Below are 25536 nucleotides of genomic sequence, written 5' to 3'. Positions count from 1 at the left end.
ACATAGAATATATCGCTCAAAATACCCCCACGTGTGATATTCTTCTTGATATTTCATGCTTAAACTTTCAATTTTCTATAATATATCGCCTAATGCGAATATATGAAATAATTACCGAATATTTGAAGAATAATATGAATCCTTTATGAAAATACCGAATTGTCAACTCGTAAAGGTGAAGCTCATCCGCCGCTGATCAAATGCAAAAGTGATAAAAGAATAATGTAAAATGCTTCTAAACTATATGTTATGCAATTAATTAATTAACTAATATTTTTTTTAGGGGTTAAAATTGATCAATAATTTTTAATGCGATAAATGAATAAACGGGTCGCCAAAATTTAGGTGTCAACAGCTGCCCCTCTTTGAAGGTGAGCTCGAAGAGGTTGCATTCAAAGACAAATTGAAACCTAAATTTTGACTATGCACATGCAATGAATGATTTTTTGTTGGAAAATGAATTTCATTTTTTAATGCAATTTATATGATGCATGGAAATACTAATACAAATGATAGATGAACCTACCTGGAATAACTTACCTTCGAGGATGATAGAGTAATTCGAGATAGTGGGTGTTACTTGTCCAGGACCCGTACCATTCTACGGTCGCCCAGTATGGCAAAAAGGAGCTGCTTTCTCAGGACCCGTACCATTCTACGGTCGCCCAATACGGCAGAAAGGTTTTGTAAAGAATTGCTTTCCCAGGACCTGTACCATTCTACGGTCGCCCAAGACGGCGAAAGGTTTTGTCTATGACCCGTACCATTCTACGGTCACCTAAACGGGGATTCACTTTCCAGGACCCGTACCATTCTACGGTCACCTGAATAAGGAATAAGTGTTGTCAAGGACCCGTACCATTCTACAGTCGCCTCGATGAGGAAATTGCTTTTCCAAGACCCGTACCATTCTACTGTCGCCTGTTAGAGCAATAAATGTTGTCTAGGACCCGTACTATTCTACGGTTGCCTAGACTGAGGTTTTGCTTGGCTAGGACCCGAACCATTCTTCGGTCGCCCAGCCTTGCCATCATCCAACCAGGACCCGAACCATTCTTCGGTCGCCCAGCCTTGCTACAGAAATCATCCAACCAGGACCCGAACCATTCTTCGGTCGCCTTAATCAGATTGAATCTGGAGGAAGAATCTTTGGGGGACAACTCCATTGAGTGTCGGTGAAAAGGACTCTAGGCTACGAAAGCACACCAGGTCGATAAAATGGACACCAGGCTACAAAAGCACACTGGGTCAATAAAGAGACTCTGGGCTATGAAAGCACGCCAGGTCAATAAAGAGGGGGGCTCTGGGCTACGAAAGCACGCCGGGTCGATATAACTGGACAGCTTGACCAAGTCAAGTGTCGATGCACTTGAGAGAGAATACTTGCACAATGACAAGTATTTTAGAGTACAGTAGAGATATACTTACGTGGTGATATCTCTGATTATTGGAGAAAAATGTCTTTTGGAATTTAGATATCCTGTGGAGGTCTTTCACCTTATGGTGGAGGTTTCTCATCTCCTAATATCATGAAACATTCTGAAAGGAACTTGAATTACCTGTCAGACATGATTTAAAGCAAAAACTGATATGCATTCATCAAAGAGATAGACAATCTGAGCTACTCTAGAATGCATATTTCAAAATTTAGTGAGGTTTTCATCAACTCAATCGAGGTCCTTTGCATCACCCAAATTTCCACTGGAGAGAATTATCATTCAAGACAATCTTCACTCATGACATGGATTTCCTAAGAATACCAAATGAGAGACCTTTAGTTAGAAAGGACTTTCACTCACTCTCATTTAGAGGCTATTTTGTGAGAATCACTCCATCTCATTATCATCATACCAACAAGGGTCTGAGTATTCTCGCAAGCAGTACAACCTTACCAATCTGAGAGGTCTTTAATAAGGACCGTAATGTGGGCTTGGTCAATGGTTTAACAAATGGACTCTTTGAGTCAAGGCAATTGAAAGAACAATTTTGTAATCATCTCCGGGTTTACAAGTCAAGAACCCTGCAAAATAAGAAAGATATAATCTTGCTCGCACTCCTTCGAGCGATGCTTAAAACATGTGAACCCCTATGTTAATTCAAGTGCCATAATCTGAAGAGGCTTTGTAAAGGACGTAACGTAAGCTGGGTTCATGGGTTGAGAAATGAAAGGATCATTAGGCTCAAAATGTGTGTAAATGGTGAAAGTTGATGATCATCTTGGCATTGCCACCAGTTTTCTTTTTCATCATCAGGGATTGTCTTCATGAAATGCCCCATTGATTGTAAAAACTCAACTTTCGAGTTCTTTGAGTATTGCTCCATCAGGATTCAATTCTTGCAATTGAGAGTCACCTTATCTTGACTCTCTTTTCATCTATGGGCATTGGCATTGTTTTTACTAGGCACACCGCTTTTCATGCCCCTAGTTCTTATTCATTTTTTGTCACTTTTTTTTTCATGGCCATTGGCCTTGCTTTTACCAGGCACACTGCTTTTTTCATACCCCTTAATTCTATTTTGATTTCTATGCATGTGTCAAGCAATTACACTTTGAATGACATTCAAACTTTCAAAGGTCTTCATCTGTCTCTTGCCTTGCCCCAGTGTGGGGGATGATCACCAACTGGGTTTAAAAGAAAAGAAATTGTAGGCTCAAGTGGGCTATGCAAAGGTTATAAGTGTATACGATAGAGAAAGAACTGCTCTTCGTCATTCTAAGGCACTTAAATTACCACATGAATTCAATGTAATAGCATGACTAGAAGATTGATGCAAGTGAGAGCAAGAAAATTTCAATCCATTTTCTTCACCTCATGGTACTGCCTTACCCTCTGATTTGCCCCAATGTGGGGTGGTTCTTGATAGGGATAATTTGAAAAAAATCTCAACAAGTGTATGGGGCTCAAAAGGGGTTAAGCAATATATCACCTGTAGTGTTTGGAATAGAGAAATAAACTGCCCCTCATCATTTTGGTCATCGTACCTTTTGCGAGAGAAGTCTTTACCTTGCAAATATGGAACTTTCTACACTCATCTCATAAGTGTATAAGTAAGGGACTGTGTATAGGATAAGGCTTGCCCTTCATCATCCTGACATGTCTCATTCAGCATTCTTAAACATTGATGTCACTCCTATAAATTGTCTATCTTGACAAATCTCCACATGAAATTGGTGAGCTAAATCAATATGAAATTTCTCTTTTCAAAAGAGTCCAACAACTTTAAACATGAAAAACTTTTGTGACTTCAAAGCAAACAATTTATCGCACTCAAAACATGGTTTTAAGCACTCATTCAGGGGAATCGCTCCATAAAAGAATTGCCTTAGCAGTGGATGTCCTTGGATCGTCTCTATCCATCAAAAGTGGAGATCCTCTTTTGCCCCTGCACAAGAGAACGTGCATGAATAGGATACTATGCAACATCAGAGTAAATTCAAATTACACAACCATTTTGGCTCGGATTGAGATTTTGTCTCAGTCATGTCACTACTAGAATCTGTAGTACCCCAATTCTTCATCTGCAAGGAAAAGAACAAAAGTGTTAATTCCGAAATTAATTATATTCATGAACGCAATATATCCATTTCATTCAAGACGGATGATCTTCTTTTGACTTGTTTCATCATTTTCTCACGAAAATGAGAAACTTCATTTGGCTTTTGAGAATGACATCTCACACAAATTGTAATGAGATGTGTCACACATTACACTTTGGAATCTAGATGATCTCCTTTTGACTTGCCCTCGGTTTCTTATTGATGTGCAAGAAAATCGCTCGGGACAAGTAAGAGGATAAGTAGTGCTTAATGTCTTCGGATGTATGTTCCCAAATCAAGATCAGCTAGGAAATGATCCCTTGCCCCACGCCTTTTTTCCTTCGGATGTATGTTCCCAAATCAATGGGCCTGCTATCACTAGAAATTGACGCATTATTTTCAAACGCCTCTCTGTTATGCTCTGAGACATAAAGTAAATGAGTTAGAAAAATAAACAAAAGTAACCTAATGCATGCTTTTGGAAATGGCTTCAAAAATGATTTTTTTTTCTTTTTGAGGAATATTTTGGACGAGGAAGCATGAAGAAGTCCAGTCCTCAGAATTCTCCTTGGATGATATTTTCTTTTCATTGTTGGATATCGTCACCGGGCTGGTTTGGCATACCCCATCATGTCCTCAAAACAAAACTTGTAATTTTATTGATATTCGTCAATCAAATTACATTTATTGGAATGAAAAATGTGATATTCAAGCACTAAAGCAAAACAGGAGAAATTTTTACCAATCTCTAAAAAGCAATAAGAATTCCCACGCAAGAGAAGGTGCAACTAAGCATGCCCTTAATTGAATAAGGAAAGCGAACTACTTAGGATCATGAATCATGTGTGCTTAAGTTCTTCACCCTCATTGATCTTGTGATACAAATCCTCTAGGTCAGAGATTATTCCTTCTAGATATATCACTAGTCTCTTCATAGTGGCATCAAATTCAGCCACCTCAAGAAAATAGGACGGTTCAAAAGTCCTCTTGGCTCTCTTCTTTGAGTCGTAGTTTCTCATTGAAGATAGAGTACCTATGTCATCACACCCCTTTTGCTTGATGAGACAAGCCACAGTAGCGGACAATTCATTGACTTGACTTTGGAGGTACGCAATTCGTTTGTTTATATTGACAATGATATGGTCCAGCACCTCATTTTGATTCGACATTTTAGCTCTCGGTCGTGTACGGATGGGTGAGCGAGATCACCTAAAGGAAATAAATGGGAATGTGTAAGCATGAGGCGTAATTAGAAAGTCAATCCATGACAATGATCTAATCGATTTTTCCATTTCTTTTATTCATGAAAAGTTCGTACAAGAAGGGTTATTCCTAAAAAGAGCTAGAAAAATAAACACCCTAGCAAGATCAAATTTCCTAAACATAAACTGAAAACAAATTAACCAAAGTTTTTTATTTTCCAAATGGTTCATTGCATGGCAATTTCCTCATTTTATTTCTGATTAACAAAGGAATTAGATCAAATGACTATCCCATATTGTCATGGACAGACCAAAAGCATGACAAAATAAATTGCATGGTATAAGGATAGAAAACTTACTTCATCAAGAAAAATCGACGGCAATCACATAGACATGCACATGAGATGTGAGGTTCGATTTCTAACTAGAAAGGCTAAGCAAGGTGGAGTTAAAAGGGTGGGATGACTTAGTTGCAGCCTTGCATACTAAGTCAAGTCCTCCTAACTCCGGCTCAGTCAAGAATGATACCCCAATGCGACACAGCCTCGCGGGCAGAGGTAAACATTCTTAACACCAAGAAAAACTTTCGGGATTGAGTTGGGCAACCTTTACTACGCGGCCTCGTGGTCGAAGTCGTATCCAACTCAATACCATCCTAAATGTCCTAGTGCGGCCCAGGTTCGGCGGCAGGTTGTGTGTGCAATAATGTAGTGTTGAATGCAAGACATGCACAACAATTTAGGTCAAGCAACACTTCAATAACTTGAATTTAAAACATTCATCCCCTACTCCAACCTGCAAGATAAAGGTTAGCAATCACTACTCCCCTTATACCTCCCAATCTGCAAAAACATTTAACACCTAAATGTTAAAGACATACCTGGGATCTTCACTGCCAAACAAAAACATTTTTCAAAAGAAAGAAAATTGGCCTAAGTCCACTAAGAGTTTCAACTCAAGTCCCCAGCGGAGTCGCCAAGCTATCGCGACCAATTTTTTTCGGGGTTTAAATCATCTAGGGTTTGGCTAATGGATTGTTAAGCCTAGACTTAACTCGGGCTCTCCCAAGCCCATACCAATTTGCAACTTAAGTTCAAATTCTTAACATGCAATTGATTTTCAATTAGGAGTCGCCACTAATCTATTTTTGGTGGGTCAATTAGAAACCCAAGTAAAATAACGGGAGAATTATTTTACTCCTACGAACCAGAGACTATGGGTACGGGGACTTGGTTACACTAGAATTCTCTAACGCCATTTCGGTACCTTTCTTTTTATTTTGAAAAATGTTTGGCGAGTAGTTTGGATTGATTTTAAATCTATTCCCTAACATGTGAGGTGTTCATGCAGGTGCGCAAACCACCAATTTAATACTCAAGTAAAGCAGAAAATAAATTGCAAGACTTACCTCAAAGCAACGAAAAGCATCGTAATGTTAAATTAAAATCAACATCAACAACCCTAGATATGGTTTCTAATTAACACGCAATTCTTTTTTTTTTTTTTTCACTTTTTAATGAAAATCATGCAATAAGCAATGCAATATTAACTAAATGACCTAATTCTAATGACATGTAATTTCTAATTAAATGGGCCTAGCAAAAATACTAAATGACATGCATCTCAATGATTCTAACCTTAATGACGTGCATATGACATTTTTCCTTTTCCTAAAAGAATGCATTTTATCCTAAATAATAAAACTAATTCAACCTATGGCATTTTTTTGTATTTTTCATGAAATTCGAAATTAGGTTAAATGTGAAAATTATCTAGCTAGATTAAGATCCTATTTAATTTATATTAGGAATTAGATTGGGCCAAATCCTAATTTAAACTAAAATATTATCTTAACCTAAATAATCCTAAAATGCAATATATCTAAAAAATGCCTAAACTTATAATAATAAAAAAAGAATTATCTAAATTAAACTAAGTGCAATTTAACCCTAATATGCAATGACATGCAAAATATGCCCTAATTCTACATGACAAGTGTATGATGATTTTTTATTGTTTTATTAATTTTCGAAATTTATAATTGCCAAATAATTAAACATGCAACTCAATTTAAAATCTAGCAACCTAAATGGATTTTTTTTTTTGAATTTTTTTAATTTGAAATAAAATTCATATTCTAAACATGTAAACCCTAAAACATGCAATATTCTAACTCAAACATATCTCAAGATAAAGAAAGCAATTAAGACAAGACAACTTATTCAAAATCATCAAAATATCACACATCGTTCAGATCAAGGAATAATATTTCGCTAGTAAAATCGATAAATTGATCTTAAGCCTTAAAGATCAAAATATCAATTTTAATCCCACTCGATTAATTATTTCATCATGGCGCGGTTGCGAATCAAGTGACATATTGAGATTTCCAATTATGCATAGAGAAATATTTCAAACAAAGAAACCAAGATATAAAAATAAAATAAGATAAAATAATCCAGCCTAATAAAATAAAGCAAATCTACCTAATTCGATTTTTTTTTTCTTTTTTGAATAAAAGAAAATCTTGAGCACCGGTTTGGGACTCCGGCAAAGGGTTCCGGCGGAGGTGGTGCAGACCGAAGACCAGCGATGCAGGGACCGGCAGTGCAGCAAAACCCTTGGAGAAGATGAACAGTAGAAGTCTTTTCAGTTATTTCTTTTTCTTTTTTTTCTCTTTCCCCCTCTGCTGCACGTCCCTTCTCTCTTTTCCTCTGCGCACTTTTTCTCTTGTGCCCCCCTGTTCTCACGTCCAATCTCTCCTTTCCCTTTTTTTTTTGGTGACTTTTTTTGTGTTTCTTTCCTCGACGAACCCTAGAGAAGCTCCCCTTTGTATGGCCGTATGTATCAATAGTGTGGCTTCCTCCTTTCATCTTCTCCGTACGCGGCTCTTATATAGGTGAATAACTTTGATTTTCGTGGATTATTTCACTTCCTTTCTCAACTCACGCACAAAATCTCTTTTGATTACGAAAAATTTCTTGTCTTGAGACATAGAATATATCGCTCAAAATACCCCCACGTGTGATATTCTTCTTGATATTTCATGCTTAAACTTTCACTTTTCTATAATATATCGCCTAATATTTCATTACCGAATATTTGAAGAATAATATGAATCCTTTATGAAAATACCGAATTGTCAACTCGTAAAGGTGAAGCTCATCCGCCGCTGATCAAATGCAAAAGTGATAAAAGAATAATGTAAAATGCTTCTAAACTATATGTTATGCAATTAATTAATTAACTAATATTTTTTTTAGGGGTTAAAATTGATCAATAATTTTAATGCGATAAATGAATAAACGGGTCGCCAAAATTTAGGTGTCAATATGATACATATCCGACTTTAATAATATGATTCACCAAACAATGGACAGTATATAAAAAAATCCTAGAATTTCATATCATATCTTATTCAGTCATATCCCGATTAGAAATTCGGACGGCCAAACGTAATAGAGTGCAAGGTAGGTCAAGTTCTTGGACTGGTTAAAGAAGAGGAAATGGCTTTGAATAATCTTTATCGTGTAGTCACATGTGGAATTTATCGTAAGTTACCAAGGATAAGTTCCTTATGTTTGTCGGCCTAGTTACTATTATGAGGTACTGTTGAAACTTTCCTCTGTCTGTTATTGAAACATCTTCGAACACTTCTCTTTATTTATCTTTTCTTGCGAGGATGCCTTGAAATCAACAAGAATGCAGCTGGGGCGTGAGCTCTCTCTTGAAAATGTTCCGAGCATCAGGGACTTACTTGCATGCCAACTACGAAAGTTGTCATTTATAACTGAATGTGTACACACACACACACACACACACACACACATATATAGTTTTGAATGATCCCATCTCATGTTCGGCATCTTCTTCGCTTACTCTGTATTTCTGCATGAATACCGTGCTTGCGGTAGAATACTGAGAAAATGTGAAACTTCCCTTTGTCTATCAAATCATCTAGCATATCGTTTTATATTGGGACCGCCTTCGCTCCTAGATGACCTCCTCTATCGGAGCTAGAGGGATGTTCTTTGCATCGTCATAATTTGTCAAACCTGTTATAGGATTCTGCAAATGTTCATTTTTCTGTTGGATGGGCTAGAGCTTTCTTACATCATCATTATGACCTGCAATATGTGCTTTCTTTCGAGTAGATGCAAAAATGGTTACAGCAAGAACTACTAAATGAAGGCCGCTGAAGTATGAACGCTTTCCATCTTCAACAATAAATTTTTTCCAATCACTGACAAATGGGGTGGGAAAGCTTCATCAATCGGATAGGGATTGGATCAATTTATTCAGTGGCTGTCATAACAGGGGTTGAAAAAGAGAGAACAAGACGAAGCAACTTGTTCTCATCCAAAAACCTAAACTGGGATGAAACCACATGCTCTTCAGTTTTTACCATCCGTTCAGCTGTTCAGAGTGGTAGAGCTCTCACCGTGGTCTTCGGATCTTTCCAAGAACAACCTATGGAGCTTTTCTTTTGCTTTGTTCACCTATATAACGAAAGCAATATGGTAATTGGCTTTTAAAACTCTTTCATCACGAAAGGGAGACTAAAACAAATAGAATCTTGATATCTTGCTGATATTTCCAGCTAATTCAACTCTTGCAGCATATATCATGTGAAGGCATGTGACTAATGTGCTCCAAAACTTGCATTTACCTGCTTGTCCCAGTTCATTCTGTAAGTAATGAAACTAAGCACTGCTGTCTGAGTTGCGACTCCGATTATCATTCCTATCCATATACCCTGTGGGCATCAAACCAAGGAATTTCCGCATAGTCAGAAACCAAGAAATAGCTTATCTTGGCTAAGTATTCTCTGAATAGTGAAGTGTCGCCCAATCAAACCAAAACTGTAACACAAATGACAGTCGGGTTCCCAGCGAAAGACAGAAGCAGGTTCAGGCCTTCTTACCTGAATTTCCAACTTGGCGACGTACACAAGCACGACTCCTAGAGGCACTCCGATCACATAATAGGAGCACATGTTAACATAGGCAACCACACTTTGTGTCCCAGAACCTACCGCTGCACCTGCAAGAGATGAACGGATGGGTCAGCAAGGAGGAATCTGTAAATAATTCTGCCATTCACGTCATGAGTAGTGGAACAGCCACTACTTACCTGAGAGCACTGGCTGAACACTGTTGAGTAAAATAGAGAAGGCAAGGAGAACTGAGAGGCTTGAAACCTCTTCCGCGACGTCTTCCTCACTTGTGAATATGTAGGCAATCTGTCGACCGAAAACTAGGCACAAGATCCAAAAGACAACTCCAATGCTAATTGAGGTGCCCAAGATGACTTTAATGGCGAACACTGCTGCTTTTGCATTTCCTTGGCCCAATTCATTGGAAACCCTTACACTGTAGGAATTGAAAGGATCGAGTCACAAAGCGTCAAGCAAGCACAGAGCAATTCAAAAATTTGCACAGGTTCATCATAAGCCATACCTAGCTCCAGTTAGGAAACCGAGGCATATCATGAGCTCCCAACCCGAGATGTTGAGGCTGAAAAAAGAAAATCAAACTCAGTTCATCACTTTCGTGGCCGCTTACCTCAAAGTAGAAGAAATAAGACACCTTATTCGATGCCATCATACCAAATCGAGAAGGCAGATATTGCAGCAGTGGCATTTGTCATGTATCCTGCCAAGAGGACTAAGACACTAGTGTACCATAATTCCAAGCTGTTTTGATCAAGGACAAAGAAAATGGTCAGAATAAGGAACGATACATTCGTGAGGATGAAAACGACATGAATAACCGTTAAATATCGCCAACTATATCGGCCAGTGCTTTCCCAAAGACAATAGAGTTGTGCCATGGTATTTCAGTTGTTGTGAACTGACGCCAGCACACAAACTTAGGATTGTGATCAAGGCAATTCTAGCCTTACTGCATCGTTAATGACATGAAGAAATTTTCTTTTGCCAATCGGCTCATTCAACTCCCGAGAAACAGATTTAAACAGTATAATTTCTCTCTTGTAATATTTTGAGCATGTGAGTTCATTCACCTGGAATTTCTCGGAAGCATAAAGGAAATTCGATGGAAAGAAAGTCTACCACAGCATAATGCCAGAGGACACGGAAAGCTTTATGACGGGCCATAAATCGGCAAATGCAGCCCAGGTGAAACCCGTCCAAGTACTTTCGCACCAGCCTCCAAACATGTAAACAAACTCCCCAATCACCCCTAACCAATTTGATATTATCAGCGCACTCATTGCTCCTGGGATTCCCCAATCAAGTACGTACACAAAGAGCCAAGACAACAAGACATGAATTGCGAATGAGATGGTGCAGAGCCATCCTATGATGGCGTTCTTGAGCTGGCTCTGTAAGAACATTTGGATGGTAAAGAAGAAGACATAGTAGTAGATGATCGGGATGAACCACAGGGCAATGTTCCCAGCGGCTTCAGCTACGTCATCTTCTATACCAAGAAGCTTGAAAATGGACGAGCTATAGACAAAGAACGGGACCAAGATGGTTGCCGTGACCAGATTGATGATCCAAGATCTTTGCAAGTAAATGCCTAACATGTGGTATTGCTCTGCACCAAATGCTTGCCCGCATAATGTTTCAGTTGCACTTGACATGCCCAACTGCAGGATCAAAAAGTTCATTTGCAAAGTTCACAGCCTATACACCCAAATATTGAATATTTAATTCAAGCCCCTCTCTCGATCGCCCATATTGCATAATTTGCGGAAAGTTTAGGGGGGAAAAAGTGTAAATTCGATAGTTTCTTGGAAACTTGATCGACACCGGCCCATATTCATCAGACTATTTACTCATGATCAGAATTGGAAAAGAGGGGAGTCTAATCCTTACAATTATTCCGTTGGCAAATCGCAGGCCGATGATTTGAATGAGCGCATAAGCGGCGAGCTCTGTATCACTGATGTGCCCCACGAATGCTTGCGTCACTACAAAGACTCCATAAGTAGTCACTCTGGCCAACATTGCTGGGAAGGTAACTCTCCATATTTTTTTTGACTCCGCCCAGACCTTCCCAAATAGACTACCTTTGTCTTTTGCTTCTGTACCAAGAAGCCTTTCCTCCATCCTGTCGTCACTCATGACTCCTGCCACTAGAACGCGAAGCGTGAAATTCTTCGGGAACGTTTATATTGCGGATACACGGAAACACGATTCATAGGATGACAAAAAAGAAGATCTTAGTCATTGTACAACTTGAACCTGCCGCAATTTTTGCAGACAGGTGGAGAAACTGGATCCACACAAATCATAAAAAAAAAATTCATTATTTCTTCGAGAAAAAGCATTTATTGTTCTGATAATTGGTGTTGCGGCCTTTAAAAATCGTTTGGCTGCACCCTGTTTCTGTTCCTAGGAACAAAAATTTCTTTTTTTGTTCGCAGGAACAAAAAGGAACAGAAACGCGTGTGTGCGTTTCTGTTCCTTTTTTTCTTTTTGTTCCTGGAACAAAAAAAAAAGAAACAAGAAACAAAAAAACTTGTTTCTTTGTTTTGGAACAAAATCTAGAAATACTTATCTTTTTATTTTTTTCTTTTCTTCTTCTTTTTCTTTCTTTTTTCTTTGGCCGGTCGCGGCCTTGGCCATGGCCGGCGACCGCCGCGACCGGCCGACGAGGGCCGGCGGCCTCGCCCGGCCACGGTGAGGCTCGCCGCCCCCCGTGGAGCCGAGCTCGCCAGCGGCCGGGCGAGGCTCGGCCTCGCCGGATCCGGGCGAGCTCGAGCTCACCCAACCCGGGTGTGAGGTCGGGCGAGCTCGATCTCGCCCGAGATCCGGCGAGGCCGAGCTCGCCCGGCGGCCGGCGAGGCTCGGCCTCGCCGGCCATCGCCCGCGGTGGCCGGCGGGCGGCCGAGCCTCGCCCGGCCACGACGAGGCTCGGCCTCGCCTTGCCGGGGCCGGCGAGCCTCGCCGTGGCCGGGCGAGGCCGCCGCCCTTGTCGGCCGGTCGCCGGCCATGGCCGAGCCGGCGGCCGGCCAAAGAAGAAAAAAAAAAAAAGGAAAAATAAATAAAATAAATAAGAAATAAAATAGAAAAATAAAATAAAAATATTAAAAAATTAAAAGAAATAAAAAATTATATAAATTTTACCAAACGTGTTTCTATTCTTTTTATATTTCGGGCATTTACCAAACGCATTTTTTTGTTCAAAAATTGTTCCCTAACGAAACATTTTTTTCTATTTCGTTAAAACAATTTTTAAATGCGAAACGTTACTCCAAACGCGCCCAAAAATCAGTTAAAAAACATTTATTATTCTGACAATTGGTGTTGTGATATTTATTGATGTTAAAGTGACCGAAAAATAAATTATGAACGCGCGAGATAACTTAAGTCAAGCCCGGCTAGCCAACGACAACCCCTACGAGCTATTGCGTCACCTGCACCGCCGCCACACCTGTCAATTCCTAGGCCTAGCCGCGTCACTGCAATCCTCGCCAGCTACCATCTCAGCCTGGCCGAGAAAAAATTGGGTGGAACTTGGACGGCAACATGTATCACGTTTAGGCTCATCATCTGCAACCCTGCAACTTATCTCTCTCCTCAGTTAATATTTCAATTGTACGACTCTCCCTCTTCTCTCTTCTTCGTTTCAAGCCCTCCGGCGAGTCGCCTCCATCTTCGCCCGCTTCTTCTCCAACCTCTAGCGGCGCCACCTCCTGTCCAACTCCTCCCGCGGCCTCTGCTTCGGCGCCGGGTCGGCCAGGAGCTCGAGGCCCTCCGCCGCGTCGACGAATCACGCCGTCGCCTCGTCCATTGCCTACGACGACCTACGCTTGTTGATTCGAGGCGGTGAGGTGGTGGACTCGAGACAGTTAGTTGGTGGCCTCCGGTGGACTGAGACGGTGAGGTGTTTGTGTCTCCGGAGTGAAAGGAGAAAGAAGAAGCGGAGTGAAAGGTGGAAGAAGAATAAGACGAAAAAGGAAAAAATAAAAAGGTAGGTAGAAAGATTAATTGAAGAGAGAGGCAAGTTGGGTGGTTTCTGACGGTGGGCCCAACGTGACATGTTTAGTCTTCTGAATGGACTAGAATTTTGTTCCCCACTCAATATTTTCTCAGCCTGGCCGGCCTCCTGCGGACCAGCTCCGAAGCAGCACCCTCTGCCCTTGCTCAGCTGCAAATCCCAATCGAGTTTCCAACCTTCCCGACGCTTTCCTTGCAGGTTTCCTGGCGTACCAGCTGCTACCCACGGATCTCGCCAAGCCTTGAAGCCACCTTGCCGAGCCTATTAGCCCTCACTGCTGTCCCTAACCATCCCGACGAGCTCTATAGTCTGCCAATGTCCTTGCGACCGTCCATGCAATGTTAGTAATTGAACCAAATCTACTTTGGAGGAAGTCGCCGATTTATGTGGAGAGGTTATCGGTTTAGTGCACAAGTTGTCCATTTCATGGTTATCCATCTACTGCTCGGTTGTCAATTTACAAATTTTGATGTTGATGCCTCCTGCTCCCAGGACTAGCACGTGAATTTAAGAGTCTTTATTATGTTATTACTTTTAAGGGTTTTTTCATAAATCTATATCTAGCTTAATGTTTAATAAATTTTCAGGAATCTATCTTTTTGAAACGCTAGATATATTTAGGAGAAATTTATGAGTAAGCGTTATGTAACAAATCTGTATAAAGACAAGTACTAAGAGTCGTGAAAGCTGGAATTTAGGATAAACTTAGCGAGCCTAGGTTAAAGCACTATCAAGATAGGTAACTTTCTAGGAAAGTAGTTGCTTGTTTACCAAAGAACAAAATCATGAAACTCACTATGGAATATACTAAAGCAGACAATATCTAATAAGTTAAATCCGAGACTTTACATATAGAGTAGGGGTGTGCAACCAGACTGGATATACCCAGGAATCGAACTAGTCCATCCAGAAAACAAGGTCGGGAATTGGTTCCCGTTAAAACCGATCCGGGAACCGGTTCTCAAAATTCGGAATCCGTTTAAATCGGTTCGAGAATCGGTTTCGAGTGATTATCCATCTAGGAATTGGTTTTGTAAGTAGAGATTCAAAACCCTATTTTTTCCCCTGATTTTTATTCTTACTCCCGCAATCATACATCGTTTTTCCTCTTAGCTCTCTCAAACATGCAAGGCACTTCTCCTTCATCGTTCCTTTTCCTCACTTGCTTCCCTCCCTCACCAACTCCCTCTTGCATCGTTCGACGGACGAATGGTGTTTGTCGCTGCCAAATTCTTATGTATCACGTAGATTAGTTTGCCTAATTTTTCTTTTGTAAGAGGAGTTATGCTTGCATAAATGAGTAACGTAGTTGTGGGAATAAAACTAATATTAGACCAATGTTTGTTGCTAATTCTTTATCTTATGATTTTATTTATTATAATTAGCCATGTTGATCATTAATTTTTCGTTTAGTCAAAACGTTCACGTATTTATTTATTACAAGTGCTTAATGTTTCAATACAAATAAGGAGAATTACGTTATATTCTCGCGTATTAATATAAAATTCGAAGTCGTATAGGATATCGGGAAATTACAAAATAAGTTTCAATGAAAACATGGTTGACCCTAGACTCGGAACGGAAAAACAAAGTGGGTCAAGTATAGAATTCAATATAAACAGGGTCGGGTATATGATCCGAAAAATGAAAATCGGTTATAATATGGTCGGGATACAAAGTCTAGATCTAATCCCTATCCACCCTAAACCCAATCATCCCTAATATAGAGTGTAAAGTAGGTCAGGAGCTAACTTCCCACCAAATTATTTCTAAAATATCAACTTGCTAGCTGGGCGAAAAGCTGGAGACTTTTGCAGAGGATAAGAACAGAGAGAAAGCTGGGCTAATCAAGAAAGATCTAGAGAGGGAGGCAGTGTTTTTCACAACATCGCTTGGCTACTTATGTAATATTTAACTTTTCAACTAAGTGGTGGGATCTGGGATTCGCCCCAGTGGCCACCCTTCCAACATGGAAGGGGGAGGTGAGGGGTTCAAATTCCCACATTCTCGGGGATGGGGTGGGGACGCGTAAGTTTCAGGAGTGGGTTTCGACTCCCACACCCTACAAGAGGCGGGGCAAAAGTCGAGTGAGTGTAGAGTAGAAATAGAGTAGGACTGACCAAAAAAAAACTAAGTGGTGGGATCCACTATTTGTTATAAGAAAAAAAGGGGAAACAATTAAAAGGGAGAAACGCTTGTCCTTTTAAGCCCAGCCAGCTCATAAAGAGAGCAAAAAGAGAAAGAGAAAAGGGCAAGCCAGCCAGCTCATAAAGAGAGCGAAAAGAGAAAGAGAAAAGGGCAAGAAACAAAGAAAGAAAAAGAAGAAGGAAGAAGAGGAAAAAAGGGTTTTCTCTTGTGCACGCCTTTAGGGCCTCGCTAAGTCGACTCGTATAATGCAATGCCCAGTAGATGCTCAAGCCCATGTTCATCCAATTGAGGTATTTTTTGGGTTTAGGACTCAAATTCGGAATCTTGAGAAAATTGAGTGGTGAAGTTTGATTTTTGAGTCATTGAGCCACGTATTTTTATAAAAATGATAGTTTATGGTATTATGGAGCCATAGGATCTTACGAATCTTAAATTGAACTTATGGTTTACCATAAACAAAATTTCGAAATTTCTAGCATGCGGTGAGAAGTGCATATAGGGTATCGTGGAGCCGTAGGATTTTATGGATTTTCAATTGAACTTATGGTTTGCCCGAAACAAAATTTTGAAGTTTCCGTGCGCAGTGAACAATGCGCATCTAACAACTTCAGGCCCTTATTTTGTTAGTTTTTGGCTTGATTTTGGAACGATCAAATTAGGATTCTTGTAGTATGTTTGAAGGGCTTTTTATTGACTATAAGTATGTCTGGAACAAGGTTCGATGAAAAAAATTATATTATAACCAAATTTTACGCTTTGAGTATGTAATTTATTAGCGCATATGAATCATTTTATTAATGTTTAGGTGTAATATAGCCATTTCATGATTGAGGTATCGTGTTACTCAAATTTAATGTTATTTCTCACTTATTTGATAGGATCGTGAGATTGACGGCTCAAATAACATGTGTTATTTGATTTTGGAGCATCCTCAGGTGAATAGTACTAATGTCTTTTTTGGTTTTGTGAAGCTCATGCACTAAGGTAAGAGTAAGTGGCATATACTTGTGTTGAAAAGTGAGGACCCATCTATTGTATAAAGATGGATAGAGTGCTCAGTGCCTTGAGTTATTGTGGGATGATTCAGCAAATCTTTCTTGAAGGATTATGCGTGCTATTTTGGTATAATTGATTTATGTGATTATATGATAACTATTGAAAGATGATTTGTGTTGTGTTGAGAAAATCAAGTGGGGGTGTGAATAGGTAAAGGATTAAGTGTTCCACGATAACGAAATTTTGTGTGACTCATCTCTAGAGCCTTGTAGTCAAGGGGTAAGTGCTATATTGCGACTTAGTCACTTGGGAGCCACCTTTAGGGCTTTGTACTACTAACATGCGTAGTAAAATGCTAAATACTACACGATAATGTAATTTCGTAGAAGCTACCTCTAGGGTCGTACTATTACTATATGTGGGGTAAGGACTAAATACTATACGATAACGTAATTTCGTGGGAGCTACTTTTAAGGCATTGAGTTTAGATATTGAATGTGAAATGAACCATTAATATGAGATAGGATGAGTCCGATTATTGAACCAAACTGGTAATGCCTATTTTGTTATTATGGATGAATGAAAAATTATGCTATTTAATATAACCAGGTTGAAGTAATATATAACGCATTTTATTCATGCAAATTATTATATTTTTGTCTGTCAATAATAAGCCATGTCTTAAGTTATAAATGTGTAATGTGGAAGTTTGATATGCTTTTATGGTATGTGCTACTCATTAAGTTGTGATTGTTCATTCCACTCATCTTTCATGTTTTCAAGTCCTTGGGTTAGCAACAAATAGGATGAAAGCGTTACTAAGAAAATTTTGAGAGTTTATTTTGGGTTATGGCTTAAGGAGTTGGTTATATAGTTGTTATAAGTTTGTTGGGTTGGCCGAGTTCTGATTGCACATATTCTTTTCGGTGAACTATAGAAACTCTGATGTTGTAACCAATTTGTTGGTTTATCTGATATGTATATATATTTGGAGATATTTGGTTATATTTTAATTGCGTCCTTCATGGGGAAGGACGGCCTTGTCATCATTATTTTCTTGTAGTTTTGGGGTGTGACAGCTTATTCTTTGGAAAAGCTTTATGTGGTCATAGTTGCATTGTTAATGGCTGGGAATAATGGTACTGTCTTCCTAGCAAGGTTCTTTGGTTTAACAACTCTAATTTGGGTTGTTTACCGGCATGAATTTTTTTGTCGATTTAACCTTCTCTGAAGATGAATCATGTTATATTGTTCCATTGTTTGATTTCTTGCTATTGTAAAGAGAGGATTGACAGTTTCATTGCTCTTGTAGGAAAGCCATCCTCTTTGGCTGGCATCAGGTTCTTAGAAATGGCTTTCGGTAATCTTTATTGCGTAGCCTTTTAATTGATGGATGCCCAATGGCTACTAGCAAAGCATTCATCATATATGGAATGTAATGAGATAAGTTACCCAAGATATGATCCTAATGTTTGTTTGCCTAGTTACTATCATGATATACTGTCGAAGCTTTCCTCTATGTATAATTGAAACATCTTCAAACACTTCTGTTTCATCTATATTTTCTTATCAGGATGTCTTGAAATCGACAAGAATGCAGCTGGAGCGTGAGCTCTCTTGAAGATGTTCCTAGCATCAGGGACTTACAAGCATACAATCTGCTAGAGTTGTAATTTGTAACTGAGATACATATAGTTTCGAATTGTCCCATCCAATGTTTGATCCCTTCTTCACCTACTCTGTCCCAGAATACCTTATGAATTTCTTCAATTGGTGAAAATGAGCACACAGCACAATTTGCGGGCTTGCTGTACGATTTTGAGAAAACGTGAAACTTCCCTTTGTCTTTAACATTGATTTGTCTGGCATATTGTTTTATATTGGACCGTCACCGCTGCTACCTCCTCTAGACGACCGCCTCTGTCAAAGCTAGAGCAACGTTTCCTTCGGTCATTATAATCTGTTAACCATTTGTTGGTGTTTAGCAAACATTCATTTGCCAGTTGGACGAGTTATAGCTTTCTTGCATCATTGTTATGACTGGCAATATGTGCTTTCTTTTGAGCTGGTGCAAAGATGTTTACAGCAAGAACTACTAGATGAAGGTCGCTGAAGCATGACGGTTCTTCCAATATTCAAAAAATACATTTTGTCCAGTCACTGACAAATGTGGTCTGAAAGATTTGTCAATCGCGGTGAGTTTGATCAATGTTTCTATGGCCATCATTAGAGGGGGCAAAACGGGGAAAAAATGATGGAGACAGCTCATTCATCCGAGAACCAAACCGGGAGGAAACCCTTTACTCTTCAGTTTTCCTTCATTCGCTCGGCTGTTCAGTAGCAGCGCTCTCGCCATGGTCATTCGATCTTTTCAAGAACCACTTATTGACCCGTTCCGATGCTTTGTTCACCTATAAAACGAAGACAATCTGTAATTGGCTTTCAAAAATTTCTCTTTACGAAAGGAAGACAAAAACAAAAGAATCTTGAGATCGTGCTGATATTTCCAGCTAATACAAATCCTGCAGCATGTGTAATGTGAAGGCATGTAAGTGTCATGGTCCAAGATTGGCATTTACCTGCTCGTCCCAGTTCGTTCTATAAGTAATAAAACCGAGCACTGCCGTCTGAGTTGCGACTCCAATAATCATCCCTATCCATATACCCTGTGGACGTCAAACAAAAGGAGTTTCAGCCGAGTCTGAAACCAAGCAATGGCTTATCTTGGCCAACTAAGCCCTGTTTGGTAACCATCCAAACAGGACCAAATTCTGATTTTTTGTTTTCAGAATCAGTTTGGGCTGAGAATCGCGTTTGGTAAAATTTTTGTTCCCAGGAACAGATTGAGAGTGGAATTAAGAATAAATAAATAAATAAAAGTTGATTCTTGTTCCGGGAACAAATTTGAGAATCAAAAACCAACTATTCTTTTTCTTCCCTTTGGCCATTTCACAACCGCCATCCACCGCCGCCCGCCGCCGTCCGCCGCCGCCTGCCGCCGGTCCGGCGAGCTCGCTGGAGCCAAGCACAGCCATCGGTGAGGCTCATCCTCCCCAGATCTGGCGAGGCCGAGCCTCATCGAGGCTAGGCAAGCCTCGCGACACCCAGCCCCATCGGTGGCCAGGCAGGCCTCACCTAGCCCTGGCGAGGCTAGCCTCGCTGAGGGCCAGCGACGCTCTAGTGTGGTCGTTGGCTCTTGTCTGGCCAGTCGCCGGACCAGCGACCGGCCACAAGAAGAATAAGAATAGGAGAAAAAAGAAAAAAATAAAAGAAAAAAGTAAACAATTTATTTAAAAATTAAAAGAAATTGATTTGGAACAAAATCAATGAGCACAGTACCAAACGCAATTTTATTACATAATTAGAAATTTTGGACAGTTACCAAACGCGTTCTTTTACTCAGAATCAGTTCTCGGAACAGAATAAAAAATAATAATTTCTGATCAGAATCTATTCCCAGGAATAGAATCGTTACCAAAAGCGCTCCTATTCTCCAAATAGTGAAGTGTTGCCTTATCAAACCAGCAATATAAAGTGACCGTTAAGGATCAAGTTTCTAAAAAATAAGCCTTCTTACCTGAACTTCCCACTTGGCGACATATGCCAGCACAACTCCTAGAGGCACTCCGATCACATAATAGGAACCTATGTTAACATAGGCAACCATACTTTGTCTCCCAGAACCTACCGCCACTCCTGCAAGGCATGAACAGATGGGTCAGCAAGAAAGGATCTGTAAATAATTTTACCATTCGTGTCACGATAGTGGAACAGCCACTGCGTACCTGAGAGCACCGGCTGAACACTGTTGAGTAAAATAGAGAAGGCAAGGAGAACTGAGAGGCTTGAAACCTCTTCCGCAATGTCTTCCTCACTTGTGAATATGTAGGCAATCTGTCGACCGAAAACAAGGCACAAGGCCCAAAAGACAACTCCTATGCTAATTGAGGTGCCCAAGATGACTTTAATGGCGAACACTGCCGCTTTCACATTTCCTCTCCCCAATTCATTGGAAACCCTCACGCTGTAGGAATTGAAAGGATCAAGTCACATAGTGTCAAGCAAACACGGAGCAACTTAAAGATTTGTTCAGGTTCATCATAAGCCATACCTAGCTCCTGCTAGGAAACCGAGGAAAATCATTAATTCCCAAGCCGAGATGTTGAGGCTGAAAAAAGAAAATCAATTCGGTTCATCACTTTCCTGGCAACTGACATCAAAGTAGAAGACATAATATGCCTTATTCGACGACATCATACCAAATCGAGAAGGCAGATATTGCAACAGTGGCATTTGTCATGTATCCGGCCAAGAGGACTAGGACAGCATTGTACCATAATTCCAAGCTATTTCGATCAAAGACAGAAAATGGTCAGAGTAAGGAATGAAACAATGGTGAGTGTGTAAACGACATGAATAACCATTGAATATCACCAATCATGTCCACCAGTACTTATCCAAAGACTATAGAGCTGTGCCATGGTATTTCAGCTGTTGCGAACTGACACCAGGACACAAACCTTGGATTGTGATCAAGGCAATTCTAGCCTTACTGCATCGTTAATGACATGAAGGAATTTTCTTTTGCCAATCCGCTCATTTAACTCCCTAGAAAGAGATTTCAACTGTATAATTTCTCTTTTGTAATATTTTGAGTTTGTGAGTTCATTCACCCGTAATTTTTTTAGAAACATAAATGAAATTCGATGGAAAGAAAGTCTACCACAGCATTATGCCAGAGGACACGGAAAGCTTTATGACGGGCCATAAATCGGCGAATGCAGCCCAGGTGAACCCCTTCCAAGTACTTCCGCACCAGCCTCCAAATATATACACAAACTCACCAATCAACGTTAACCAATTTGATAATATCATCGCACTCATTGCTCCTGGGATTCCCCAATCAAGTATGTACACAAAGAGCCAAGACAACAAGACATGAATTGCAAACGAGATGGCGGAGAGCCATCCTATGATGGCGTTCTTAAGCTGGCTCTGCAAGAACATTTGGATGGTAAAAATGAAAACAAAGTAGTACATGATCGGGATGAACCACAGGGCAATGTACCCAGCAGCTTCGGCCATTTCATCTTCTACACCAAGAAGCTTGAAAATGGACGAGGTATAGACGAAGACAGGGACCAAGACAGTTGCCGTGACCAGATTGATGATCCAAGATCTTTGCAAGTAAATGCCTAACATGTGGTATTGCTTTGCACCAAATGCTTGCCCACATAATGTTTCAGTTGCACTTGACATGCCCAACTGCAGGATCAAAAAACGTTCATTTGAAAGTTCAGTCAAATTTTCCCGATAATGCATAGTCAAATTTGGTGGATTCACACAACCTATAGCCCCAATATTGAATATTCAATTCAAGCCCCTCTCTCGATCGCCCATATTCCCTAATTTGTAGAAAATTTAGAAAAAAGAAAAAACGTGTAAACTCGATGGTTTCTTGGAAACATGATTGACACTGGTCCATATTCATCAGACTATTTACTCGTGATCAGAATTTCCCAACAAAAGCCCCCGGATCACATCTGAAATGCTCACCGTGGAATTAGCAACACAGCATATTGTGGAGCCAGTCAACTAAAACAGTCTTAAAAACTAGGTCTGTCGACATTAACTTTGGAAAAACGGGGAGACTAATCCTTACAAGTATGCCGTTGGCAAATCGGACGCCGATGATTTGAATGAGCGCATAAGCAGCGAGCTCTGTTTTGCTGATGTGCCCGATGAATGCTTGCGTCACTACAAAGACTCCAAAATTAGTCACTCTGGCCAACATTGCTGGGAAGGTAACTCTCCACGCTTTCTTTGACTCCGCCCACACCTTCCCTGCCAGACTACTCATGTCTTTTGCTTCTGTACCAAGAAGCCTTTCCTCCATCCTATCGTCAGTCATGAATCCTGCCAGAAGAACGCGAAGCGTGAAGTTCTTCGGGAATTTTGATATTGCGGATACACAGAAACACGATTCATAGGATGACCATCAAGATCTTTATCCTGAACCTGCTGCAACTTGGAGAAAGGCCGAGAAACCGTAGCCACACAAAATCATAAAATATTTTTTCATTATTTCTTCAAGGGAAAAGGACCCCACAACCATTTATTACAAGTGTCATGCTAAGTCGGATTTTTAATTACCGGTGTTGTGGCATTGAAGTGATCATTTGAAAATTATGATGTTTAAGTGAAATTTTCTTAAAAGTTAATGATGTTCAAGTGATCGAAAAATAAATTATGAAACTCATGAGACATCTTATGGAGCACCTAGCTAGCTAGCCAACAACCCCGAAGAGTTATTGCACCATCTGCACCGCTGCCACACCTGTCAACTCCTAGCTGCATAACTGCAGTCCTCGCCAGCTACCATTCAGCCCGGCATGCAAGCTTCAGACCAACTCCGACGCTGCACCTCTGCCCTTGCTCAGCTGCAAATCTCAATCAAGTTTCCAGCCTTCCCGATGCTTTCATTACAGGTTTCGCGGCACAGCAGCTGCTACCGACGGATCTCGCCAAGCCTTGGAGCCCCCTCGCGGAGCCTATTAGCCTTCACTGCTGTCCCTACTGCCCTAGTGGTATCCCCAACCATCCCGACTGTAATATTGCGGTTTGACTAATCAAAGGTCAAAGAGTTGAAAAATAGAAGGAAAAGAAGAGTCAGTCAACAAAAGAAAAGAAAAGCGAACAGTGCAAGCTTCGGTTCTTTCAAGAGGCCGAGAGCACGCAAGCAGAGAAGGGAGGAAAGAAGAAAAAGAAGAAGAATAAAGTGAAGAGGAAAAAGAAGGATTTCTGATGTACACATTTGGGACCTCGCCAAGCCGACTCAACTATGTAATGCGATGCCTAATAAGAGCCTAAAGTCTCCATTTATTCAATTGAAATTTTTTTCAGGTTTATGCCTCAAATTCGGAAATTTAGGAAAATCGAGCGGCGAAGTCCGATTTTTTAGTCATTGAGTCACGTACTTTTATAGAAATGATAGATTAAGATGTTGTGGAGCTGTAGAATTTTACAAATCGTGATTTGACCTTACAGTTTGCCCAAAATAAAATTTCGAAGTTTCTCGTGAGCAATGAACAGTGCACATCGGGCATGTAGTTTGTCGTTTTTCAATTTGATTTTGGGATGTTCAAGTTGGGATTCTTATAGTGTGTCTGAAAGGTTTTCTATTAACTATAAGTACTTTTAAAACATGGTTTGGTGGAGAGAGTTATGGCATAACCAGGTTTCGCACTCAAGTTTCGTGTTGCAAACATCTTAAATAATCATTTGGATATGCAATTTGCTAGTGCGTGGGAGTTATTTTATTAGTGTTTAAGCTTAGTTTAGCCGAGCCGCAATTGAGATAGCGTTTTACTTGATTTTGATGTTATTTCTCGCTTATATGATAGGACTGCAAATTTGTTGATTTGAGTAAGCATTGTTGGTTAGTTTGGAGCCTGGCTACCTCTCATTTTAATTTGTAAACTCAAATTTCAAAAATGAAAAATTGTGAAGTGGCTAAAAGGCAAAAGTATTGTCATAGCATATTTGATGCATAACCGGATCGGGCATTTATAACTCTTTATTCACTTGAGAATGATTTGATGAATGTGTTATGAAAGGTGTCATGATATTTGGCAAATGATTTATGGAATGAGATCTTTGATGATTTGAGAGGTGTTTAATGAGAAAGACTTCATGAGATATTCATGTTTTATGAAATAAATTCTGAAATTGAGCGAGAAATATATTATGAAATAAATAAATAAATAAATAAATAAATAAATAAATAAATATATATATATATATATATATATATATATATATATATATATATATTGTTTGGTGAATGTGGTTGGGAAAGATGACATTTTGGGGGAAAAGCGCCAAAAAGTCCTAAACATTTTAGCTTTGTACCAATTTAGTTCTAAACCTTTTTTTTTTTTTGTGCCGATTTAGTCATAAATCTTTTTACGTTGTGTCAATTCAGTCATTTCCAGCCAATTTTGACCGGATTTTGCTAACTGGACGCCGGCCGGTTAACGTGACTGATCAACGCCGACATGTACAACTTTTAATAATATTTAAATATTTTTTTTTTATTTTTTTTTATTTTTATTTTTATTATTTTCTTAATTCTTTTTCTTTTTCTGCTCATCTTCTTCCTCCAACCGATCGCCGGAGCTCGCCGACTCGGCTAGGAGGCGACGGCCGGCGAGGTCAAGACCTCGCCGGCCACCTCCACCTCGCCTGGCCGCGAGGGCAGCCTTGCGCTAGGCGGGTGAGGCTCGACATCGCCCATCCGACGTGAGGAGGAGCTAGCGGGGCTCGCCCTCGCCGCCCTCGCGGCCACTCGACCTCGACCTCGCCGATGTCGCCTCTAGCCGATCGCCGAGCTCTGGCAACCAGCTGGAGGAAGAAGATGAGCAGAAAAAAAGAAAAAGAATAAAGAAAAGAATAAAAATAAAAAGAAAAAATATCAAAAATATCAAAAAATTAAAATATTATTAAAATTTGTACACGTCGCCGCCAATCATACCACATCAACCGACCGGCGTCCAGTTAGCAAAATCCAGTCAAAATTGGCCGGAAATGATTGGCACAACGTAAAAATGTTTAGGACTAAATCGGTACCAAAAAAAGGTTTATGACTTTTTTTGGCACTTTTCCCCATATTTTGGGTTTG

The 25536-nt window shown here is 40.0% G+C and overlaps 2 protein-coding genes across 2 annotated transcripts; both read right to left on the bottom strand.

Moving 5' to 3' along the window:
• Positions 1-8919: 8919 nt before the first annotated feature.
• On the bottom strand, positions 8920-11916 carry LOC104443474 (protein DETOXIFICATION 24). Its single transcript, XM_010056892.3, has 8 exons — positions 11585-11916; positions 10814-11355; positions 10349-10435; positions 10200-10256; positions 9874-10112; positions 9665-9783; positions 9410-9496; positions 8920-9239 (listed from the first exon to the last, which is right to left on the bottom strand). Exons 1-8 carry the CDS (start codon positions 11831-11833, stop codon positions 9153-9155), a joined length of 1467 nt encoding a protein of 488 aa, XP_010055194.2. The 5' UTR covers positions 11834-11916; the 3' UTR covers positions 8920-9152.
• A 7019-nt stretch (positions 11917-18935) lies between these two features.
• LOC104443451 (protein DETOXIFICATION 20) lies at positions 18936-22855 on the bottom strand. Its single transcript, XM_010056850.3, has 8 exons — positions 22519-22855; positions 21580-22121; positions 21116-21202; positions 20968-21024; positions 20642-20880; positions 20434-20552; positions 19436-19522; positions 18936-19267 (listed from the first exon to the last, which is right to left on the bottom strand). Exons 1-8 carry the CDS (start codon positions 22765-22767, stop codon positions 19175-19177), a joined length of 1473 nt encoding a protein of 490 aa, XP_010055152.2. The 5' UTR covers positions 22768-22855; the 3' UTR covers positions 18936-19174.
• Positions 22856-25536: the final 2681 nt, after the last annotated feature.

Source organism: Eucalyptus grandis, chromosome 1, assembly GCF_016545825.1.
Source record: "Eucalyptus grandis isolate ANBG69807.140 chromosome 1, ASM1654582v1, whole genome shotgun sequence".
Classification (NCBI taxonomy): domain Eukaryota; kingdom Viridiplantae; phylum Streptophyta; class Magnoliopsida; order Myrtales; family Myrtaceae; genus Eucalyptus; species Eucalyptus grandis.
This window is presented reverse-complemented; position numbering and strand designations above follow the sequence as displayed.